Source organism: Pongo pygmaeus, chromosome 1 (assembly GCF_028885625.2).
Source record: "Pongo pygmaeus isolate AG05252 chromosome 1, NHGRI_mPonPyg2-v2.0_pri, whole genome shotgun sequence".
NCBI classification, from domain to species: domain Eukaryota; kingdom Metazoa; phylum Chordata; class Mammalia; order Primates; family Hominidae; genus Pongo; species Pongo pygmaeus.
The window spans coordinates 117,095,646-117,118,767 of record NC_072373.2 but is presented as its reverse complement, the minus strand read 5'-3'; the positions used below and the strand labels follow the sequence as shown (position 1 = coordinate 117,118,767).

Genomic DNA, 23,122 nt, shown 5'->3' with positions numbered 1-23,122 from the left:
AGAGATCATGCCATTGCATTCCAGCCTGGGCAGCAAGAGTGAAACTCCGGCTCCAAAAAAAAAAAAAGGCCGGGCGCGGTAGCTCACATCTATAATCCCAGCACTTTGGGAGACCAAGGCGGGTGGATCAAGACATGATAAGTTCAAGACCAGCCTGGCCAAGATGGTAAAACCCCATCTCTACTCAAAACTACAAAAAAATTAGCTGCGTGCAGTGGCAGGTGCCCATAATCCCAGCTACTTGGGAGGCTGAGGCAGGAGAATCACCTGAACCCAGGCAGCAGAGGTTGCAGTGAGCCGAGATTGCGCTCCTGCACTCCAGCCCGGGCGACAGAGTGAGACTCCGTCTCAACAACAACAACAAAAAAGAGGCCAGGTGTGGTGGCTCATGCCTGTAATCCCAGCACTTTGGGAGGCCAAGACAGGCAGATCACCTGAGGTTAGGAGTTCCAGACCAGCCTGACCAACATGGAGAAAACCCGTCTCTACTAAAAATACAAAGTTAGCCAGGGGTGGTGGTGCACGCCTGTAATCCCAGCTACTCGGGAGGCTGAGGCAGGAGAATCACTTGAACCCAGGAGGCAGAGGTTTCAGTGAGTCAAGATCGTGCCACTGCACTCCAGCCTGGGCAACAGAGCAAGACTCCGTCTCAAAAAACAAAAAAAGAGAAAAAGCTTGAGAATTCTTTTTGGCTTGATACTCTGCCCTCCAGGCCTACTGGGGTGGCAGTGTCACCCCCATAGCTCTGTGGTACAGCCCCACCCATGCAGTTCTCTGTGAGGGTGGCCTGGCCCCAGAAACTGGAAAGGCAGCCTCACCCTTTGAAACCAAGGAGGAAACAGCCTTGCCCTCTGGGCCTGTATTGGGAGTGGCAGTCCTGGGTTTGGTCATTCTTCCTTTTCTTTGAAGTCAGTACATGTACACAATTGAACAGCTCTATGGTTTGGTTCTGTAGAATCCAAAAAGTCTAACAGCCTTCCTTCATTCTGTCCCACCTTCCCTGTCCCTTTTAGTTCAAACTGGTAGTGTGTTTGCTCGTATAAACTCAACTCTGTTCCTGGCTTCAACTAAGATGACTAAGTCCATGAAGTGCACACGTGATATAGTTGTTCAACCACATCCCTACTCTTGTCTTCAGAACAAGTTTTCTCATGTATTTTATAAAATGGATAGGCTGAGAATTTCCAAATCTTCAAGTTGTGGTTCCTTTTTGCTTAACAAGTGCTTCTTCTATTCATCTCTTTCCTTTCACATTTCACTATAAGCAGTCAGAAGAAACCAAGTTGTGCCACTTTGCTTAGAAATCTCCTCAGCTAAATATCCAAAGTCATTGCTTTCAAGTTCTACTCTCCCCAAAATGCTAGAATACAGTTCAGCCAGTTCTTTTCCACTTTATACAAGGACCACCTTTCCTCCAGTTCCCAACCACGTTTCTCATTTCCACTTGAGACCTCACCAAACTGTCCTTATCCATATTTCAAGTTTGTACCTCAAAACTCTTCCAGCCTCAACTCATTACTCAGCTCCAAAGCTGCTTCCACATATTTAGGTGTTTGTTACAGTGGCACCCCACTTCTTCGTAACAAAATCTGAGTTAGTCAGCTCAGGTTGCCATAACAAAGTATCATATGCTGAGTGGCTTAACAACAGAAATTTATTTTCTCACAATCTGAAGGTTGGAAGTCCAAGATCAAGGTACTAGAATGGTTGGGCTCTGGTGAGGGCTCTCCTACTGGCCTTCAGAGAGCAGTCTTCTCACTGTGTCTTTGCATGGCAGAGAGACAGCAATCCCTCTCTTCCTCTTCTTACAAAGCCATCAATACTATCAGATTAGGATCCCCTCATTTAACCTTGATTATCTCCTAAAAATCCTAGCTCCTAATACAGTTACATTAGAGGTTAGAGTTTCAACATGTGAATTTTGCGGGACACATTTCAGTCTACAACATGTTAACATGTAATGGATTTACTGCCATCAAAAATATTTTTAAATTTCCTGCTTCAATTTCTAATATGATAAATATTGATGGATATAATCCACATTTAAACAAAGGCTCTTTGAGGTCCTGGATAATTTTTTAAGAATGTAAAGGATTTCTTAGTCTAAAAAGTTTGAGAACCACTTTTTCTTTTTATCTAGTAAGGAGAGAGTATGTACTAGAAGAGGAAGTGTAAGAGGAAGGGAAACCACTTAGGATACTATAGCAATAGCCCAGGGAAGAGATGTTTAAGGGCCTAGATATGGTGCTATGGATGTTGAAAGAAAAGAAGACAGAACGGGCCGGGCCTGGTGGCTCATGCCTGTAATCCTAGCACTTTGGGAGGCCGAGGTGGATGAATCATCTGAGGTCAGGGGTTTGAGACCAGTCTGGCCAACATGGCGAAAACCCATCTCTACTAAAAATACAAAAATTACTCTGACATGGTGGCAGGTGCCTGTAATCCCAGCTACTCGGGAGGCTGGAGCAGGAGAATCGCTCGAACCTGCGAGGTGGAGGTTGCAGTGAGCCAAGATCGTGCCATTGCACTCCAGCCTGGGCAACAAGAGTGAAACTCCATCTAAGAAAAATAAAAAAGAAGGCAGAATGGAATCAAGATAATTTTTAAGGGGGAATACAATTTGGGGTTGATTGGAGAAAACGGGAAATATAAATGATATAAACTAAAAAAACCCGAAGATTTCTAAAATGGGAATTGGATGCCATTAAAAGATTTTAGAATTATAGAGGAAGAACTATGGAAGAAGACAATTAGTTTAATTTTGGATGGAGTTCAGGGTGGTTAGGGCCATTAAAGGTGGAAAATTCTAGCAAAGAGTTAGAAATGTAGGTCTAGAGTTTAAAAGAGAACCTGGGGGTAAAAATTTAAAATTGGTTCCCCCCAGCATATATGTCTGTGGTAGCTAATATTATTGAATAAGATGAAGTTATCCAGGGAGGAAAAAATTGAACAAAAGGATGTTTTAATTCACTTAAAAAAATTTTTTTTCCCCCTTGGAGAGAGGGTCTTGCTCTGTCACCCAGGCTGGAGTACAGTGGCACAGTCATAGCTCACTGCAGCCTCAAACTCCTGGGCTCAAGTGATCCTCCTGCCTCAGCCTCCCAAGTAGCTGGAACTACAGGTGCGTATTACTGTGTCCAACTGATTTTTTTATTTTTTGTAGAGATGGGGGTCTTGCTATGTTGCCCAGGCTGGTCTCAAACTCCTTGTCTCAAGTGATCCCCTTACCTCAGCCTCCTAAAGCACTGGAATTATAGGTTTGGGCCACTGTGCCCAGCTCTTAACTCACTTTGAGATCCAATCAAGTATTTCCTCTGTGAAATATTTTGCAGCCCTCCCTCCAAGAATAACTGACCACTCTTTCTTTTCTGTCACCATAGTATCTTATATAAGACACCATGTATCTTTATAGAGTATCATATATAAGATACTCTATAAAAGCAGTTAACCATACTCTTTTACTGTCAATTTATTTATATCTGTATCCTCTACCAAGATGAAATGTTCTTAAGGTTATCTTCACTCTCATTATTAATGGCATACTCAGTCTTACAATGGAAAATAAAATCACATCATGTGCTATTGTTATAATTATTTATATATTGAATGCTGAGCTTCATGAGGACAGATCTGTATCGCATTCATCTTAATATGCCTTACTCTTAGGGGTTCTGTAATTATTTTATGAAAAAGAAAGAAGAGGAAAGGAAATGACCATTATTCCTTCTTGTACTCTTGAATGGCTGCTAACCCCACCCCACTATTCCTAGTCAGGCTTCAGGACTCCACTTAAATGGTGCTTCCTCAGGGACTTTGACCAAATCTAAAAAGTGCCACCAGTTGCACTCAGGCAGTATTTTTCTACTAACCTATCATAACTCTAGTGGTTAAGCTATTGAACAAATGAGACATTTGGAATATTATGGAATTAACTTATTTGTATTATTACTATATAGTTATTACCTATCCCAGTGAAAGGAACAATAATCCAAAATATTCATTTTGGCCAGGCGCGGTGGCTCACACCTGTAATCCCAACATCTGGGAGGCTGAGGTGGGAGGATCACTTGAGCCCAGGAGTTCGAGACCAGCCTGGGTAACATAGTGAGACCTCATCTCTATTAAAATAATAATAATAATAATTGTATTTGGTTTTGTAAATTTTCCTTTCCTAATTATATATCATTAAAAATATTCACTTTCTAGCTGGCCAGGCTCGGTGGCTCATGCCTGTAATCCTAGCACTTTGGGAAGCCAAGGCAGACAGATCACCTGAGGTTGGGAGTTCAAGACCAGCCTGGCCAACATGGTGAAACCCCATCTCTACTAAAAATACAAAAATTAGCTGGGTGCAGTGGTACATGCCTGTAATTTCAGCTACTTGGGAGGCTGAGGAAGGAGAATCACTTGAACCCAGGTGGCGGAGGTTGCAGTGAGCTGAGATCACGCCACTGCATTCTAGCCTGGGCTACAGAGACTTCGTCTCAAAAAAAAAAAAAAAAAAAAAAAAAAATGCTGGGTATGGTGACTCATGCCTGTAATCCCAGCACTTTAGGAGGCCAAGGTGGGCAGATCATGAGGTCAAGAGATTGAGACCATCCTGGCCAATATGGCGAAACCCCATCTCTACTAAAAATACAAAATATTAGCCAGGCGTGGTGATGCATGCCTGTGGTCCCAGCTACTCGGGAGGCTGAGGCAGGAGAATCACTTGAACCTGGGAAGCAGAGGTTGTGGTGAGCTGAGATCGCACCACTGCACTCCAGCCTGGCAACAGACAAGATTCTGTCTCTAAATAAATAAATAAATAAATTCGCTATTACTCGATACAAATAGAGGAACAGTCTACAATAAAAGTATGACAATGGAATATCCATCCTTGAAGAGCTGAGACTTTGATGCCTTTTTAAGTATACTGAAAAAAAATTTTTTTTCCTACTTTTCTCTCTTGGCAGAGATGGCTGTTTCTGTTCTCTCCTTTATTAGTCATAAGATTCCCTGATTTCCTGGGCATATATATATATACACTGAGAAAATGATGAAAATTTCTAGCCTTCCTTATAGCTAGTAATGGCCATAGGAAACAGACCTGACCAGTAGGAAGTAAGGTGAAATAGTATGTAACATTTCTGAGAATAGTCCTTGGCTTCTGTGGGGTGGAGTAGAGGGAAGGAGTGACCTTACCCTGGATTTCTTTCCTTCCTACTGATTGGAATGTGGATATGATGGCTGAAGCAAGAGCAACAGTCTTATACTACAAAGTAAAAACTACATTTGGAGATGGCAGGCTAACAAAATAGAAGGGGTCTGGGTATCTGATGATTATTGTTTTCCATACTAGCCATGGACTAACTATATTAACAGGAAAGACAAATTTCTGTGTCTTGGTCCATTTGGACTGCTATAACAAAATATCACAAACTGGGTAGATTATAAACAGTATAAATTTATTTTTAACAGTTCTAGAGGCTGGGAAGTCTATGACCAAGGTACCAACAGATTTGGTGTCTGGTGAGGGTCTGCTTTCTGGTTCATAGATGGCGCCTTCTTCTGGTGTCCTCCCATGGTAGAAGTGGCAAGCAGCTCTCTGGGGTCTCTCATAAGGGCATTAATCACATCCCTGAGGGCAGTGCCCTCATGACCTGATCACCTCCCAAAGAACCTACCTCATAACATCACATTGGTGATTAGAATTTTGGGGGAAACACAAACATGCACACTACAGCACTCTGCTGTTTTGAGTTTTCTATCTCCCAGAGCCAAACTCAATCTTAAATACACAGCTCTGAAAACACATTAGAAAAGCAGTCACCTGACAAATTCTGTCTGCTGGTTTCACTTTCTCTGTTCCTCGAAGGAGAACCTGGTTCTGAAATGCTGCTCTCTGTTCCTCCCATCAGTGGTTGCAAATGGCTTACAGATACTTGCTCAATAAAAGATGTGCCATGCTTATGGAAGTACCACCATTCAAATATCTATGACAAACAGAAAATATCCTCCACTTAGAATTGATCAGCAGATACATGAGCTCAAATTAAAACATTCTCTCAAGATGTCCTGTTCAATTCAGCATTTTAAATGTACTCTCAAAAAGAAAAAAAACATACAAACACAAGATTCACCAACACGTCACCTAAAAGTGAAATACCTTTTTTATAGTTTTGTCATAAAATTTAGACAAGCTTAAGCAAAACTAGGCATATGTAATAAAGCATTAAAAAACAGTAAGAAGCATTTTCATCTATAAGTAATTTAACTCTGTTAAGTTACATTGTCATTTTATTCTATCTGCAGCATAAAGTTTTCAAATAATAAGCATAGTGGATGAACAGACTAGACTAGGATCAGCATGCCCATGTTTAACTCCCAAATCAGTCATTTATTAGCTGTGTGCTGTGGGCAAGTCACTTAATCTCTTAACATCTCAGAGCCTCAGCTAAATGTGGTTAACAAGAATTATAAGAAAGTGCTTTCTGAAGCAAAAAGTACTACTCTGGTATTTGGCAAAATTATTAATAAAGGTTAAGAGTCAGGTTGATTCCCATATTGAACCATTTAAAAATCAAGATATTAATTTCTTTCTGTTTCCATGGTTTATCACTGTTATAAAAAGAGAAACCAGGCCAGACACAGTGGTTCACGTCTGTAATTCCAGCACTTTGGGAGGCCCAGAAGTCCCAAAAGAGGGATCCTCAAGAAGAATCGCTTGAGCCCAAGAATTCTAGACCAGCCTGGACAAAATAATGAGACCTCATCTCTACAGAAAAATATAAAAATAAAATATTAGCTGGGTGAGGTGGTGCACGCCTGCAGTTCCAGCTACTCAGGAAGTTGAAGTGGGAGGATCTCTTGAGCCCAAGGAGGTCAAGGCTGCAGTGAGCTGAGATTCCACCACTGCACTCCAGCCTGGGCAATAGAGTGAGACCCTGTCTCAAAAAAAAAAAAAAAAAAAGTCACCTGACAGACTAGTCTTCTGCCAAATGTAGTGGATACATGTATTACTTTAAAGAATAAACAAAGCATATCCACAACTAAGAGATTTTAATCTTTTTATTTCCTTTTTTTAAAATTTTTTGAGATAGGATCCCACTCTGTCACCAGGCTGGAGTACAGTGGCATGATCACAGCTCACTGAAACCTTGACCTCCCTGGGCTCAGGTGATCATCCCACCTCAGCCTCCCGTGTAGCTAGGACTACAGGCATGTGCCACCATGCCCAGCTAATTTTTATATTTTTTGTAGGGACAAGGTTTTGCCATGTTGCCCAGGTTGGTCTCAAACTCCTGGGCTTAAGCACTCTGCCCTTCTTGGCCTCACAAAGTGCTAGGATTGTGGGCGTAAGCTACCACGACCGGCCAGATTGTAATATTTTTGAAAACTATTTTACTATGACCACGAATAGAACACATCACAAAAAAATCAGCGTTTTCAAATCTGTAGGAATGTTATTTTTTTGCTTCAGTAAATAACAGAACAAATATGCTACATAGGTGCCAAAAGTATAGTCATGTTGTGGCCACTGACTACATGCCACAACGTTTATAGGAAAGTGTGAGAAAATCATGGTGCACCATTTTTTCTATCATGTCACTAATGTTTTATGCTCAATCCAAAATGGTATCTCTTACTGCTCACTCTTACTAAGTTAGCAAGAATTACCACCAAATGAGGCCATGGTTTGACTTCTACCATATATTTTACTAAAAAGTGAGATAAAACTTCTTTACACAAGCAGAAATTGTTCATGTGACAGAAAAGGTTTATATTGAATAAATCTTGGCTAAGAAAATTGTATAGGGCCAGGCACGGTGGCTCACGCCTATAATCCCAACACTTTGGGAGGCTGAGGTGGGAGGATCACTTGAGGCTGGGAATTTGAGACTAACCTGGACAACATAGTGAGACCCCATTTCTACAAAACATTAAAAAAATGAGCCAGGTGTGAGGGTGTGTGCCTGTAGTCCCAGCTACTTGGGAGGCTGAGGTGGGAGGATCGCCTGAGCTCAGCAGGTCAAGGCTGCAGTGAGCTGTGATTGTACCACTGCACTCCAGCCTGGGTGACAGAGTAAAACCCTGTTTCCAAAAAAAAAAAAAAGAAAAGATAAATACCATGAAGGGCAACAACAACACACTTCCCTTCACCATACAAAGTGCAGGTGGGTTTTCTAATGAATGAATATGAAGTCAGTGGCTTTTTTCAACTTTTAAGTCAACTTTTTAACACAAATGAACAATGATAATAATAACTGCAAATACTTATCGAAAGCTTTCTATGAGCCACGCATTATGCCAAGTCCTTGACATGCATTATGTCATTTAATTTTTATAACAACTGATTTTAGAGATGAGGACACACATTCCAAATTTAAATAACAGTTCACTAGTAACTGGCAGAGCTGGGATTCTTATTCAGGTTTGCCTGACTTCGGAGCTTCCAACCACTACACTAGACTGATTCATAAATATATCTCTTTATACATGTATATGTGATTATATGTATATATAGGTTTGTTAAATCCAGGTGGTAAAAGAAATTATAAACACAACAACCTTTGCTAATGAAAACCCATCAACATTGCAAGGGTAATAATACAGTTTAACCTTTAAAATGTTACTTGAATTTCCTAATTTGTATATATTTAAAACATGGCTTTATAAAGAATAACAAAAGGTTTTGTTGGGTTTTTGTTGTTGTTGTTTTGTTGTTGAGACAAGGTCCACTCTGGTGCCCAGGCTGGAGTGCAGTAGCATGATCACAGCTCACTACAGCCACGAATTCCTGGGCTCAAGCAATCCTCCCACCTCAGTCTCTGAAGTAGCTGGGACTACAGAATGCACCACCGCAATGCGCTAATTTTTAAATTTTATACAGAGACCAGATCTTGTTCATTTGTCCAGGCTGCTCTTGAACTCCTGGCCACAAGCAATCCTCCTGCCTCAGCCTCCCACAGTGTTGGTAGTACAGACACGAGACACCACACCTGGCCACAAAAAGTTTTTTACAAGGTTTTAGACATCATATATATAAGTTATCTCCCTCTTATAAATGAGGAAATTATACCTTAGACAGTTTATGTAACTTGCCCAAAATTATCAGCTAGTAAGTGGCAGAGTTAAGATTCAAAATTTTATCTTCTGGCTCCCAAACCAGAGCTTTTTCCACTACATCAGCTGTTTAATATTGATAGTTTCTTTAAAACAAACAAACAAACAAAAACCATATTAAATAGAGACAGGGTCTTGTTGTTGCCCAGGCTGGTCTCAAACCTCTGGCATTAAGTGATTCTCCCACTCCATCCTCCCAAAGTGTTGTTGGGATTACAGGTGTAAGCCACCGTGCCTGGCTTAAAGATAGTTTACTGTCTTTACTTAGACTTTTGTATGCTATGGACTAAATATGCTAAAATACGCTTATGTTAAATTATGAGGCTTATATTAACATGCAGTTTTAATCCTGAATTCCTCAATAGCTTCTATTTTTTGAGCCAAGAGAAAAATCTCATTCTTGTTTGGCATTTCACTTTAACAAAATGGTCTGTATTTAGTCCCTATTTAAAAAAATAGATTCAATACAAATGCTATTTCTACTACAGCTGGAGAGCACCACCTAGAGATAAAAAAAAGAACAGGCTGGGCATGGTGGTTCACGCCTGGAACCTTAGCACTTTGGGAGGCCAAGGAGAGTGGATCGTTTATGCCCATGTGTCTGAGACCACCCTGAACAACACAGTGAGAATCTGTCCCTACAAAAAATAAATAAAAATTTAAAGGGAAGAGAAAAATGTATTGTCTATGCATGGCATAAAACTTCTTAAGATTTTTATCTGCAGCAGTATTGTTCCAAAGTGTACACTAGTAAACATGACATCCTAGGGATGTTAACGTGAATTATAAAAAATATTTTAATTTTTTTAAATTAAAAATATCTTCTTCAAGGAAAAGTTGAATTAAAGTTAAACAGTTTTGTTGTTTTTGTTTTTGTTTTTTGAAACAGAGTCTTGCTCTGTCACCCAGGTTAAAGTGCAGTGGCACCATCTTGGCTCACTGTAACCTCTCCCTCCAGGGTTCAAGTGATCCTCCCACCTTGGCCTCTCCAGAAGCTGGGACTATAGGTGCATGCCACACAAGCCTAATTTTTGTATTTTTTTGAAGAGACAGGGTTTTTCCATGTTTCCCAGGCTGGTCTCGAACTCTATCAGCCCACCTCGGTCTCCCAAAGTGCTAGGATTACAGGTATGAACCACTGTATCAGGCCAAACAGGTTTCTTAATTGTCAGAATTCTCAGAATAATAGCCAAAATTCATTAAGTGTACATTCTGAACCAGCTACCATGTTATAAACTTACAACATTATCTGATTTAGTCTTCATAATCCTATAAAGTTCATGCTATTAACCTCAGTTAACAGATGAGGAAACTGGGGCTTGAAAAAACTATAAGTTGAATTCATGACACATAAATTTTAGTCTTCCCAATGTTGCCAATATTAAAATACTGTAGTCAGACATGGTGGCACATGCCTGTAATCCCAGCTACTAGGGAGGCTGAGACGGGAGGATGGCTTGAGCCCAGGAGTTAAGGCCACAGTGTGCTATAGTGGTGCCTGTGAATAGCGACTGCACTCTGGCCTGGGCAATGCAGTGAGACTCCATCTCGTTTTTTTTAATGGGCAAATTTTATATAAAAATTGTATATCCAGGTTCTATTTATTTATTCATTCATTTTTGAGACAGGGTTTCTCTCTGTTGCCCAGGCTGGAGTGCAGTGGCAAGATCTTGGTTCACTGCAACCTCCATATCCCGAGTTCAAGAGATTCTTATGCCTCAGCCTTCTGAGTAGCTGGGACTACAGGCACATACCACCATACCCAGTTATTTTTTGTATTTTAGTAGAGGGAGTTTCACCATGTTGGCCAGGTTGTTCTTGAACTCCTGGCCTCAAGTGATCCGCCTGCTTCAGGCTCCCAAAGTGCTGGGATTATAGGTGTGAGCCACCACGTCCGGCCTATCTGGGTTCTCTTTAAATCATTTGAAAAATTGAAAAACCTGGTAATACTAGTTCCAAGTCTATATTGCAACAATTAGTTTTAGCCTCTTTTAGAAGGGGCATGCACTGTCCAGGCTACCCAGTCCTCAAAGAAATAAGAATTTAATTATTAAACTCTATCCATTTCACTCATTTTTGTTACCAACTTGGGCTCTGCAGGCATTTAATTTCCAACACACCCCAAGCCCTCCCTGACTACAGTTTACAATAAGCCTTTAATATGTAAATAAATACTGTCAATCTCTAAAAGTAGATTGGGAGATGCAGTGTTCCCCAAACTTGTTTGAATAGGTAACTCTTTTCAAATGCTGAATACATTTTGGAAATGCTGATCCATAGGTAATAATAATTTATAATTATTATAACCATATAAAGGATCTTCAGGCCAGGGCGGTGCCTCACACCTGTAATCCCAGCGCTTTGGGAGGCCAAGGCAGGCGGATCACCTGAGGTCAGGAGTTGGAGACCAGCCTGACCAATATGGTGAAACGCCATCTCTAAAAATACAAAAATTATCCAGGCATGGTGGCCGGCACCTGTAATCCCAGCTACTCGGGAAGCTGAGACAGAAGAATTGCTTGAACCTGGGAGGCGGAGGATGCAGTGAGCCAAGATTATGCCACTGCACTCCAGCCTAGGTGACAGAACAAGACTCCGTCTCAAAAAAGAAAAAAAAAATCTTTAGATAAATACCAAAACATGAAGGAAGGAAATGGAAACTACTTACAAATATTAGTCCTGATATCAGTGAAGATGTCCCTGTAAGTGCCACATAGAATTTGGGTGTCAATGAATTTAAAAATACAGTCGCTGTCAAAAGAACAAGAATCAAAGTTTAAAAAAATGCAAATTTAAAGTACTTAGGTTACAAATATGCAAGTATCTTTATGAGTGGTGGGACTTAAGTAGTATTAATATCTAGTGTGAAATTCACTTGAAAAAGTTTTAATTTGTATATATATTATACATAATGGCTTATAACTATTTGCAACAAATCAAAATGAGGTAATTCAGCTTGTTTTTGAGAATAAAACTAAAGCACTTGTAAGTCATAATTTAGATAAGAACTTTTGCAAGTCTGTAAGAATAAGAAGATAAACAAATATGCTCTTATAATGGAGGTTCAAAACTACTCCATAATTATTTTGGTAGGATACAAAACCACTGTCTCAAATTAGAGGGAAGGAAACAGCATATGTATTTGGTATATCAGCTAGAGAGGCAAAATGGCTCAAAGAGAAAAGCAACAAACAGAAATCTCCCTGACTTACTGAAATCCTGGAGCAGATTTTTCACTTCAAATAATTATCTCATAAGTACTGTGGGTTTTAGAAAGAAATAAAAATCTGGCCAGGTAGGATGTCTGACTCCCATAATCTCAGAGTTTTGGGAGGCCAAGGCAGGAGGATCGCTGGTAGCCAGAAGTTCAAGACCAGCCTGGGCAAATAAAATAGACCCAGTCTCTATGCAAAATTTAAAACTCAGCCGGTCGTGGTGGTGCACGCCTGTAGTCCCAGCTACTTGGGAGGCTGAGGCCAGAGGATCGCTTGAGCAAAAGAGTTCAAGGCTGCAGTGATCTTGCCACTGTACTTCAGCCTGGATGAGAGGGAGACTCTGTCTCTGTCTCTCTCTCTCTCTCTCTCTCTCTCTCTCACACACACACACACACACACACAAAGAAAAAGAAAAGTAGAAAAGAAAAATCTATAGTAATCAACTATTCTCATCTAAATGTTGTATATGGTTAACATGTAGAAAAATAAATGACAAGTCAATCAGTAACACTGTGCATAGAAACCACCGTTAAGCACTTCATTCACCTGTTACAGAGATGCCAAATTAGCTCTTCAGTTTAGGTTATTTTAGTGTGCTAGTTATATTTGAACTTGATACCTATCCTCCAAAAAAGCCAAAATATTTCCGAACATTACCTCAGTCTTTCATGTCATCTCTGAACAGGAAAGGGGACATTTGATGCCTTTTGCTACAGAAAAATCAACCACTGTACTGACTCATGTAACGGAAATACTTATATCTTGTTCTGAGGTTGCTGCTCAGATCTTGAGTGAAATATAATCACATGGTAAGGGGACCTGGGCCCTCATCACTTCATCCTGTCTACAACTAAAGAATAGTACAGTATATGAGAATCCATCAGGATCATCACTTCTTACATGTGTTCGTATTTTCAGCACAGACTACATAGCAAGTGTTCTACAGACGTCGAAAGAACTAGCAAACCCACTGTTGTTTGTGGCGCTCTCTCACTTCCTGTACTATTTTATTACTCAAGATAAGCCTAAAAGAACAGACAAAACTATCACGAAAACGAATTCTTAACAGAACTATTTTAAAACAAGAGAATCGTCAATTAAAATCATGCCATTTTCTTTCTCTGAAATCTTTAAATTACAGATGTGCTCATCTTTGTTGCCTGGATATGAGTTCTCTCAGCTGGGCAGCGGGAGACTCAAAGTAGTGACTTTTAAGGGATCCTACCAGAGGTGGGGGAGCCAATATAAATTACGTATCCTACTCTGAGACACTCTTCTGTCCTAATACCTGAAGCTTATAGCTTGTCAAGTGGCTTTTCCACGGAAAAACGAGGACATAAGAGAGAGGACGGACCTTAAGAGTTCTAGGGAGGAGCCGGTAACGGCAGCAGGCTTGACAATCAACTGCAAGGTTGCAGCCCCAAAGAAAAAGAACCCACTTGATCGCTCATCATCGACTCCTCAGAGGCCCTCTAGGACTACCGAGAATCTCTTGCCCTTTGGCTCTTGCCCCCGACATCTCTCCTGGCCCCCGCCCTGCCCCAGGAGGTCTGGTCCTCTCACCCGCTGCCAAATTCTCACACAGCCTCAAAGGGATCCTCAGAGCGTAAAGCAGCCCCAGCCCCGCCACGAACCACAACGAGGCCCCAGTCCCCGCCAGCCCGGCCCGCAGTCGCTCCCTCCAGCCTAGCGTCGGGTTTAGGCCAGGGACAGATGCAGGAGACGCTCCAGTAGCCGCGGCTTCACTCAAGCCGCCACGGTCCGCCATCTTGCCGCTATCGCAGGCGCCAGGAGCTGGGAGGGGAGGACAGGAAACCGGGAGTCGGGAATCCTGGGATAGTGGCGGACCTGAAGTTGGCCTCTGTGAAGGCTGAGTCCTGGGGAACCGGGACCGAGAAGATTTCGAAGGTGGAGGAGTGTGTCTCAAGATTGGGGCTACCTATTCTTTCGTGGGGCAGGGATGGGGCGGACAGCAGCGCCTGTTCTGGAGCAACTGGACCGAGATGTGACCCCGAAGTGAAGTGTTACCGCTTCCAAACGAAATGAGGGTCACCTTTCACACCCCCGCCCCCCGGGGTTGGAAAAGCCACCGATCATTCCAGCGGCCGAGCAGCTCTTAGAGCTTTGGATTCGGCTGTCGTGGAGATAACGGGCACCAGAAAAACTTGTAGGAGTAGCAACAGCTACTTGGTCGGATGGAGGCCGGGAGCCAAGAATAATCGAAACACGCTGCCAGCGCCCATTAGATGGATGGGAAATGAGTGTAACTCATTGGGAAAGATATTAGACTTCAAATCACCGAAGGCAAACCCTACTTCCTGGGGCGCGGGCGCTGGCGTTAGGAGACGTCACTCGCGCGCATAACTGACATGGCGCCCTCTTGGTCGGCATTTCCGGGCGGGTCCTTCCGACGGCCGCCGCGGTGATTCCATCACTCGGCTTTCTTCCCGGCCTGCCTCGCGCCCGCAGCCGGGCTGGGCCAGAACAGCCCAAGATGGCCGACTTCGATGATCGTGTGTCGGATGAGGAGAAGGTAAGGGGTCCGCCTCTCTCTCACCTCCTCCCCCGACAGGGGACTGGGGCCCGGCGCGGCTGCGTTGGGAGCCTGGCAGTGTCCACAGGAAAAAGAAGCTTCTTGGTCCATGCTGACATACGCTCTCCGCAGTCGGGACGCTGCCTTCTTACGGGGCTTTACTCTGCCTCACGGTGGCCCCAGTTCCTCGTTCCTCGACTCTCCTTTCCTCTCAGGCCTGGGGCACAGCCCAGGGGCCTCCCTGCAAGGGAACAGACGTTTCCTTTATTGGATCGTGACTGTGGACTTTTTTCTGTAATTTTGCGAGAGGGTGGTGGTTATGTTGCGACATATCAAAAAGCAGTTATTTTACCGCCTTTAGCAGTTGGGGCTCACCCCATCCCCCCATTTGTAGATATAATTGGGATTAGTTTAGGGCGAGTCACTTCCTGGTCAGGATGGCCTCTTAACTTCCCTTTTGCTCCTCCTTCCTCAGGAAGTGATTTTGCTGTCACGGCTCTTCGACAAGGAGAGGTCCCAAATGTTGTCCACCTCACTACACATGCACTACTTTTCTCATGTACTGTCGCCTGTCTGATTCGCTATAATAAATCTGTGAGCCTCAGGGCATTTGCTTCAGAATTTGAACACCAGTCTTTCCCTATAGACACATCCTTTTAACGATAATTTTTGAAAATTTTGTTTCTTCTTAACAAATCTAGAATAGCTGATGGATTTTCTTAACCTCCAGAAAGGTTTTCTGTAACATAATAAACCTCATGTTAACACGTTCAAGACTGAACAAAGCATCCTGCCTTCTTTGATGCTCCACTGTGGAGTCTTTGATTAGTTGAATTTGTCAGTGTGCAGTTTGTATACTTATTTCTTGAAAAGTGTCTTAAATACAAGAGCACATTCTAAGGTGGAATAACTTTTCTTCTGACAGTTGCACAGTTTCATAACAGTTTGTCAGGTTTTCAGTAAGTACATGGTTTTAGAGCACGTAGAACTTAGAATGACCTCACAAGGCAACTTATTGGACAAGAATTATGACATTTGTCTCCTACTGTGGCTATTAGAAAATGTGTCCCCTTGAGTGCTCTGTAAATCTACCTGGGTGTTTTTTTTAATAAGTTGGGATGGGGAGGGGACTGTTATGATCCATAAGTCCTCTGTACGGAATAACATGATATATGTAGATATGGCATGCCATTTTGAAATGTTTAACAAGCCATTGACAACAGCGTTAGATTTTCTCTTATTTGGAAACTGATTTTCATACATGTTTAAGATTTAGGACAAAAACAAAGACATTTATATATAAGCCTATGCTGGAAATCGATCTATAATAAATTGTTCTAAGGCAAATAGTTACTATTCAAATAAAATTAAGCAAAAATCCTGTTACAATACAACTAAACAATTTTTTTTTTTGAGACGGAGTCTCGCTCGGCTCACTGCAAATTCCGCCTCCCCGGTTCAAATGATTCTCCTGCCTCAGCTTCCCGAGTAGCTGGGATTACAGGCACCCGCCACCAAGTCCAGCTAATTTTTGTATTTCTTGTAGAGACTGAGTTTCGTCTTGTTGCCCAGGCCGGTCTCAAACTCTTGGGCTCAAACGATCCATTCGTCTCCGCCACTTAAAGTGCTGGGATTACAGGCGTAAGCCACCGCGCCCGGCCAAAATTTCACAAATAATTTAAATAATAAACTTTTAAGTTTATTGTGCCTACCTGATACACATTGACCAGTGTTGTTGGATTTTTGTCTTTGATACCAGGTTAGAATGCCTTTAATTAAACTTGGTAAAATATATATTTTAAAATGCCAATTAAGATGCCTTTAGATACTGGCAGTGTTTTAATTAATAACATTAATGTCTTGGGTTGTGGTTTTTTTTTTTTTTTTTTTTTTTGAGACGGAGTCTCGCTCTGTCACTCGGGGTGGTGTGCAGTGGTGCGATCTCCGCTCGCTGCAACCTCTGCCTCTCTGGTTCAAGCGATTCTCCCGCCTCAGCCTCTCGAGTAGCTAGGATTACAGGCGCCCGCCACCACGCCTGGCTAATTTTTTGTATTTTTAGTAGAGACGGGGTTTCACTATGTTGGCCAGGCTGGTCTCGAACTCCTGACCTCGTGATCTGCCCGCCTTGGCCTCCCAAAATGCCGGGATAACAGGCGTGAGCCGCCGAGCCCAGCCAGTCTTGGTTTTTTTAAATAGCAGATCTGTGACCAGTTTCCTCTTCTAGCATACGTTTTTTGTTGCCAAATATATTTTAATATTGCTTTTTATCTTTGTTACATTTTCTAAAGGCAGTGAACCTTTAGAAAATTTGGTGATAATGAATGGACTCTTAATTTCCTTATAAATATTTATGTAAAAACTAGTAAAATCATCTATTCTCATAACTGCTGAAGTTTTTTTAATCACTATAAAGAGGAAGTTGGGTTTTGTTACCTGAAATGGTCATGATGAGCTGTCTAAATAAAACAGGAAGTTGAAAGTGTAATAACTTTTAGAAATAAATGTTTTAGTTGTAGCTTTGAGTTCACAGTTTCTGAGAATGAACTTGAGCTCTTTAGTTACATGCTTAGCAAGACCAAGATACTATAATTAGGAACCCTGAAAAATGAGATGAATTACTTTTTTGGGTTCTTTTCATTGTTGTTTCCTTTATTTCATTAAACATTTGTAAAACATAAAAGCAAAGAGAATTTTGGGGGGCTGGAAAAAAGTGTGATTAGCATATTTTTTCCCTTCAGCCTAACTAGTGGAATATTTGTGTACAATTTCAAAAGTATGGTAATTGAGAAGTTATGCTTTCAGTTTAGACAATGCTTTCAGTAATAAGATGAAGTTTTCAGTATTAAGAAAAACTACATGCTTTCAGTTTAGACAATGGTAGTGGTGTTAAGGCATTTTTGAGAAACAAGTTTATCAACATTATTTAGTAGAGCTGTAGAAAATGTTGTAAATAGATGAAATATGAGGGCTTTGTTAGAGCACATGAAAAATATTTATACTTTTTTTTTTTGAAACGGAGTCTTGCACTGTCTCCCAGCGGGCTGGAGTGCAATGGTACGATCTCGGCTCACTGCAACCTCCACCTCCTGGGTTCAAGTGATTCTCCTCCCTCAGCATCCCAAGTAGCTGGGATTACAGGCACCTGCCACCACACCCGGCTAATTTTTTGTATTTTTAGTAGAGACAGGGTTTCAATATGTTGGTCAGGCTAGTCTCAAACTCCTGACCTTGTGATCCGCCTGCCTTTGCCTCCCAAAGTGCTGAGATTACAGGCGTGAGCCACCGCACCTGCCAAATATTTATGCTTTTAAACTGGATCCTTGATTATGTATTACCTCCTTAATTTACTAGTTACCATTGTAGGATAAAGCAAGCCCTAAAGATTGTTTGGTGTGGCTGTTTTCTAACAAGTCATCAATTAGTATTAAAACTGTCATTCTTCCATCTTCACTTTTCAGTTAGTTTTGCTGAGAGGTATTCATATAATCTGTTAAGACATCCTAGGACAGGCCGGGCTCAGTGGCTCATGCCTGTGATCCCAACACTCTGGGAGGCCGAGGCAGGTGCGTCATCTGAGGTCGGGAGTTCGAGACCAGCCTGACCAACATGGAGAAACCCCATCTCTACTAAAAATACAAAAATTAGCTGGGCGCAGTGGCACATGCCTGTAATCCCAGCTACTCAGTAGGCTGAGGCAGGAGAATCGCCGGAACCTGGGAGGCGGAGGTTGCGGTGAGCCGAGATCACGCCATTGCACTCCAGCCTGGGCAACAGGAGCGAAACTCCGTCTCAAAAAAAAAAAAAGAAAAGAAAGGCCGGGCGCCGTGGCTCGCGCCTGTAATCCCAGCACTTTGGGAGGCCAAGGTGGGCGGATCATGAGGTTAGGAGATCGAGACCATCCTGGCTAACGCGGTGAAACCCCGTCTCTACTAAAAATACAAAAAAATTAGCCTGGCGTGGTGGCGGACGCCTGTAGTCCCAGCTAATCGGGAGGCTGAGGCAGGAGAATGGTGTGAACCCAGGACGCAGAGCTTGCAGTAAGCCGAGATTGTGCCACTGCACTCTAGCCTGGGCGACAAAGCAAGACTCCATCTCAAAAAAAAAAAAGAAAAGAAAAGAAAAAGAAATCCTAGGACAGGAGCATAAAGCCTAATAAGCAGGTGCAAACTCAAATATCCAGTCTTTTGTTAGTAGTACTGATTTATCATAATTTCTTCCAGAACACTTAGCTGTTTTATTACGACCAGGCTTAATGCTAAACAAAGTAGTGTAAATTTGTCAGAAAATTCAGATCCCAGGTTTTTCTGATTATGTAGCCATGCTTTTTTCACTATACTGTTCTTTTCCATATAGCTATGAATGAAAAACCAGAGTAGAGACATCCATTTAGTGGATTATAAATGAGGTATTATGGGCCGGGCATGATGGTTCACGCTTGTAATCCCAGTACTTTGGGAGACCAAGGCGGTCAGATCATCTGAGGTCAGGAGTTAGAGACCAGCCTGACCAACATGGTGCAACCCCGTCTCTATTAAAAATACAAAATTAGCTGGGCGTGGTGGTGCATGTCTGTAATCCCAGCTATTCAGGAGGCTGAGGCAGGAGAATAGCTTGAACCCGGGAGGCGGAGGTTGCAGTGAGCCGAGATCGCGCCATTGCACTCCAGCCTGGGCGACAGAGCAAAACTCCATCAAAAAAAAAAAAAAAAAAAAAGAGTTATTATGATGTAATGGAAAAGAGTGATTGTGAGTGTTAGATTTGGCCTTTACCTGTCGTGCTTCTAGCCACCTTGTCACTGGTTTTGGAAACATCACTTAACCTCTATGGGTGGGCCTCAATTTCCATCTAAAATAAAGAAGTAGGGAGGAATTGGATCAAACCAGCCCAAGAAAATTTAATTAACTATTTCAAACTCTAATGAAAAATCTCTATTTTAAAAATTGAAACACTAAAATATTCTGGGAGGTTCTATTCATTGTCTGCTTTCCTACATTTGCCCTGATAACAAGACTGAGTTCCTTGATAACTGAAACCATGTCTCTTTATCTAGTACCTAGCATAGTGCCAAGCACACAGTGTATGCACAGCCTATTGGTATGAAAGAGAACAAAACTTCATTAATTCTCATATCTCTCCAGTTCACACCCCTTCATCTCCTATAAAACACCCCTTCACCTACAATTATTTCTGTTAGTCTCTAGGTGTTTCTTGTGTTCAAGAGTATGTCCACAGTTTGGGTGCCTCTGTGCATTCCTTGTATCTGAGCATCTGCCATCATTGGTGCTCTGCCATGCCACTGCTGGGAACATTTGACCCGTCTGGGAGCATCTTCCTAATAGATCCCATAAACTGCAAAGCCTTATGGTTACCAAAATTATGGTGTATATATATACTTGAAGCCTTGCAAAGCCCCTAATGAAAGTATTTCCTTCACCAGCTGGAAGTACTCTCCTTTAGCGATCAGATTAAAACACACACCCAGGTGTGTGTTTTAAAGAAAAAGGACCCAAGAGGGAAAAAGTTTCCAAGGCATGAATGAATTAAGAGTGGCAGATGCTACTGAGATAGAAAGATTAGGACAGAGAAAACAGCACTCACTCTGACAGTATTCTTTCCAACTGGATTTGGTAAATAAGAGTGAAGAGGTACCTCGAGTGAGCAGTGGGAGAAGTCATACTGGAAGGGATAAGCAGTGATCGACATAAGAAAGTAAAATAAATTCAGGTTCATACAGACACCCCCCTAATCTTGCCTTGACCCAGAAACATTGTGGTCACAGGGCTTTCAGCTTCCCACCCCCATAAGTAAGTTTCCTAATTATGATATCTTGGTCTTGCCAAGCATTTAGAGGGCCTTACTCTGTGGCCCTCCAGATAGTGATTTGAATGATTAAGTAAAGCTCTTTTTAGATAAGTGTTCTAGTCCAGTCTAAAATCAGCTTGTTGGTCTTTTTGGCACTGTCATTGTCCAGTACCAGCACATCCTTGGCTCCTTGCCGCATCTCTGGCCTCAATGTGGGAGGCAAAGGCAAAGAGCATTTCCAGAGTGGTGAGATGGGTGCAGCACATAATGAGGCGATGACCACACAGCATCTCTGAACAGCATGTCCACACAGGGCTCGAAGTCATTATGCTGCATGTCCACCTCATGTCCACAATAGCTGAGCAGTTGAGATTGGTGGAGTGGACCTTCTCATTACTCATCATCTAGAGGAAGGTCCTCATCATCTCTACTTCTCAAAGGGGTAGAATTGAACCTGAACCTGCTTGACAGACAAGAGCCCAAGCCTAACCAAGGTGGCTGCCATGGTGACCCTCGCCCTGAAAGCCATTTCCATTAATTTAAAAATTGTAGGTATATAGGAACTATAATAACAGGCTTAAAATTAAAATTTGCTGTGTGTGTTGGGTCACACCTGTAATCCCAATACTTTGGGAGGCTAAGCCGGGATGATCACTTGAGCTCAGAAGTTTGAGACTAGCCTGGGCAACATAGTGAGATCCCGGTCTCTACCAAAAAAAAAAAAATTAAAATGGTGGGAAAGGGCACGAGTAAAAAGTTGCCTCCTGCCCCTGTCTTCCACCCACCCAGTTTCCCTGACAAGTAGCCAATATTACCAATTCCTCTTGTATCTTTTCTAATTCTATGCATATACAAACACACTTTTCACTTAATAATATCTCTAACCTGTCCACTTTCCATCTACCATTATTTTCACTCAGGACCTTTTTTTATGCTTGAATTATTTTTAACAACATTTTTAATTATCTCTCTGCCTCAGGCCTCTCCTTTCTTTATACATCCTTCCTGATTTATCATAAATTCTTCACAGCTATGATGTATTAGGAAATTTTGAGCAGGATGTAAAATTTATCTTTGGTACAACTGTGCATACAGATTGTTAAGTCAGTGTCGGTGAAATGGAACATTGATCGAACTCTGTTGAGTGTAGGTCATGATATAACATACTGTTTAAACAAGAAAACAGCATAATGGCAGACTAGCAAAGGAAGGTGATAAGAGAACTTTGCTTTGTGGATTCTTTGTTTTACATCTGGATAACATTTAAGTGCTTATTTTGTGCTAACTGTATTAACCATGTATTTATCTCACAACATCCTTATAGGACAGATATTTATGCCCATTTTACAGTAGAGTAAACTGAGGCACAGGCACATTTGAGGTTAAAATATATGACCCACGTGTCCAGAACTAATAAATGGCAGAGTGGATACAATGCTGTTGTCTGCTGTCAGAGCCTATGCTCTTACCCATTTTGATTCCTTTAAGTAGATAGTAAGTTAGTAGGCAGTTTTGATGAAATAATGACATAGTCCTAAACAGCAACCAAGTTAATCATGTAGTAACCTGGATGCCTTTATAGACACTGAAACATTGGTGTTCTGTGGTCCTGACTGCATTATAATTGTTGCTGAATGGCTGGGTGCGGTGGTTCACACTTGTAATCCCAGCACTTTGGGAGGCCGAGGCAGGCGGATTGCTTGAACCCAGGAGTTCAAGACCAGCCTGAGCAACACAGTGAAACCCCATCTCTACAGAAAATACAAAAATTAGCCCAGCATAGTGGCACACGCCTGTAGTCCCAGCTACTTGGGAGAATCACTTGAACCTGAGAGTAGGAGGTTGCAGTGAGCCGAGATCATGCCATTGCACTCCAGCCTGGCCTGGCTGACAGTGCGAGACTCTGTCTCAAAAAAAAAAAAAAAAAAAAGGAAGGGCCAGGCATAGTGGTTCACACCTGTAATCCCAGCACTTTGGGAGGCTGAGGCGGGCAGATCACCTGAGGCTGGGAGTTCGAGACCAGCCTGACCAACATGGAGAAACCCTGTCTCTACTAAAAATACAAAATTAGCTGGGCGTGATGGCGGATGCCTGTAATCCCAGCTACTCAGTAGGCTGAGGCAGGAGAATAGCTTGAACCCAGGAGACGGAGGTTGCAGTGAGCCAAGATTGCGCCATTGCACTCCAGCCTGGGCAACAAGAGTGAAACTCCGTCTCAAAAAAAAAAAAAAGTTGCTTAGTGCTCTTTGAGCTTAAGTATGCCGTGAAGAATTCTAGTATTTATGCTGTTATTAAACACGTGTTGAAAAACATGGCTCTAGAAGTTTAAAGATCATTAAAGTCCCCGTAACAAGGCCAAGGAGAAACTTTACAGTATGACAGTATCTTAGAACATCCTTGCCTATGGTAGAATCTGTGTTTCCTTCAAAAACAGATTTCTGAGTTCCACTCTAGCTATATTGAATCA

General features: G+C 42.1%; 2 protein-coding genes across 18 annotated transcripts in view; one reads left to right on the top strand and one right to left on the bottom strand.

The window, feature by feature from the left end:
• ST7L (suppression of tumorigenicity 7 like) overlaps positions 1 to 15,849 on the bottom strand; it is a 95,470-nt gene extending 79,621 nt beyond the window's left edge. For 4 of the 17 annotated variants that reach the window (XR_008495936.2, XM_054466046.2, XM_054466054.2 and 1 more), the window contains exons 1-3: positions 13,884 to 14,100; positions 11,774 to 11,856; positions 5,813 to 5,975 (exon numbers count right to left, since the gene is read on the bottom strand). Coding sequence is in view for 16 of the 17 variants with exons in the window: in XM_054466046.2 (XP_054322021.1) it covers positions 5,813 to 5,975; positions 11,774 to 11,856; positions 13,884 to 14,088 (451 nt within the window). In the remaining variant the exon portion in view is untranslated. The other 13 variants (XM_063652002.1, XM_063652034.1, XM_063652033.1 and 10 more) reach the window with 10 other exon arrangements.
• The window catches only part of CAPZA1 (capping actin protein of muscle Z-line subunit alpha 1), a 50,173-nt gene continuing 41,770 nt past the window's right edge, over positions 14,720 to 23,122 (top strand). The window contains exon 1 of the mRNA XM_054466101.2: positions 14,720 to 14,853. Within this exon, the coding sequence (XP_054322076.1) occupies positions 14,815 to 14,853 (39 nt within the window). The 5' untranslated portion in view covers positions 14,720 to 14,814. The remainder of the gene's footprint in view (positions 14,854 to 23,122) is intronic.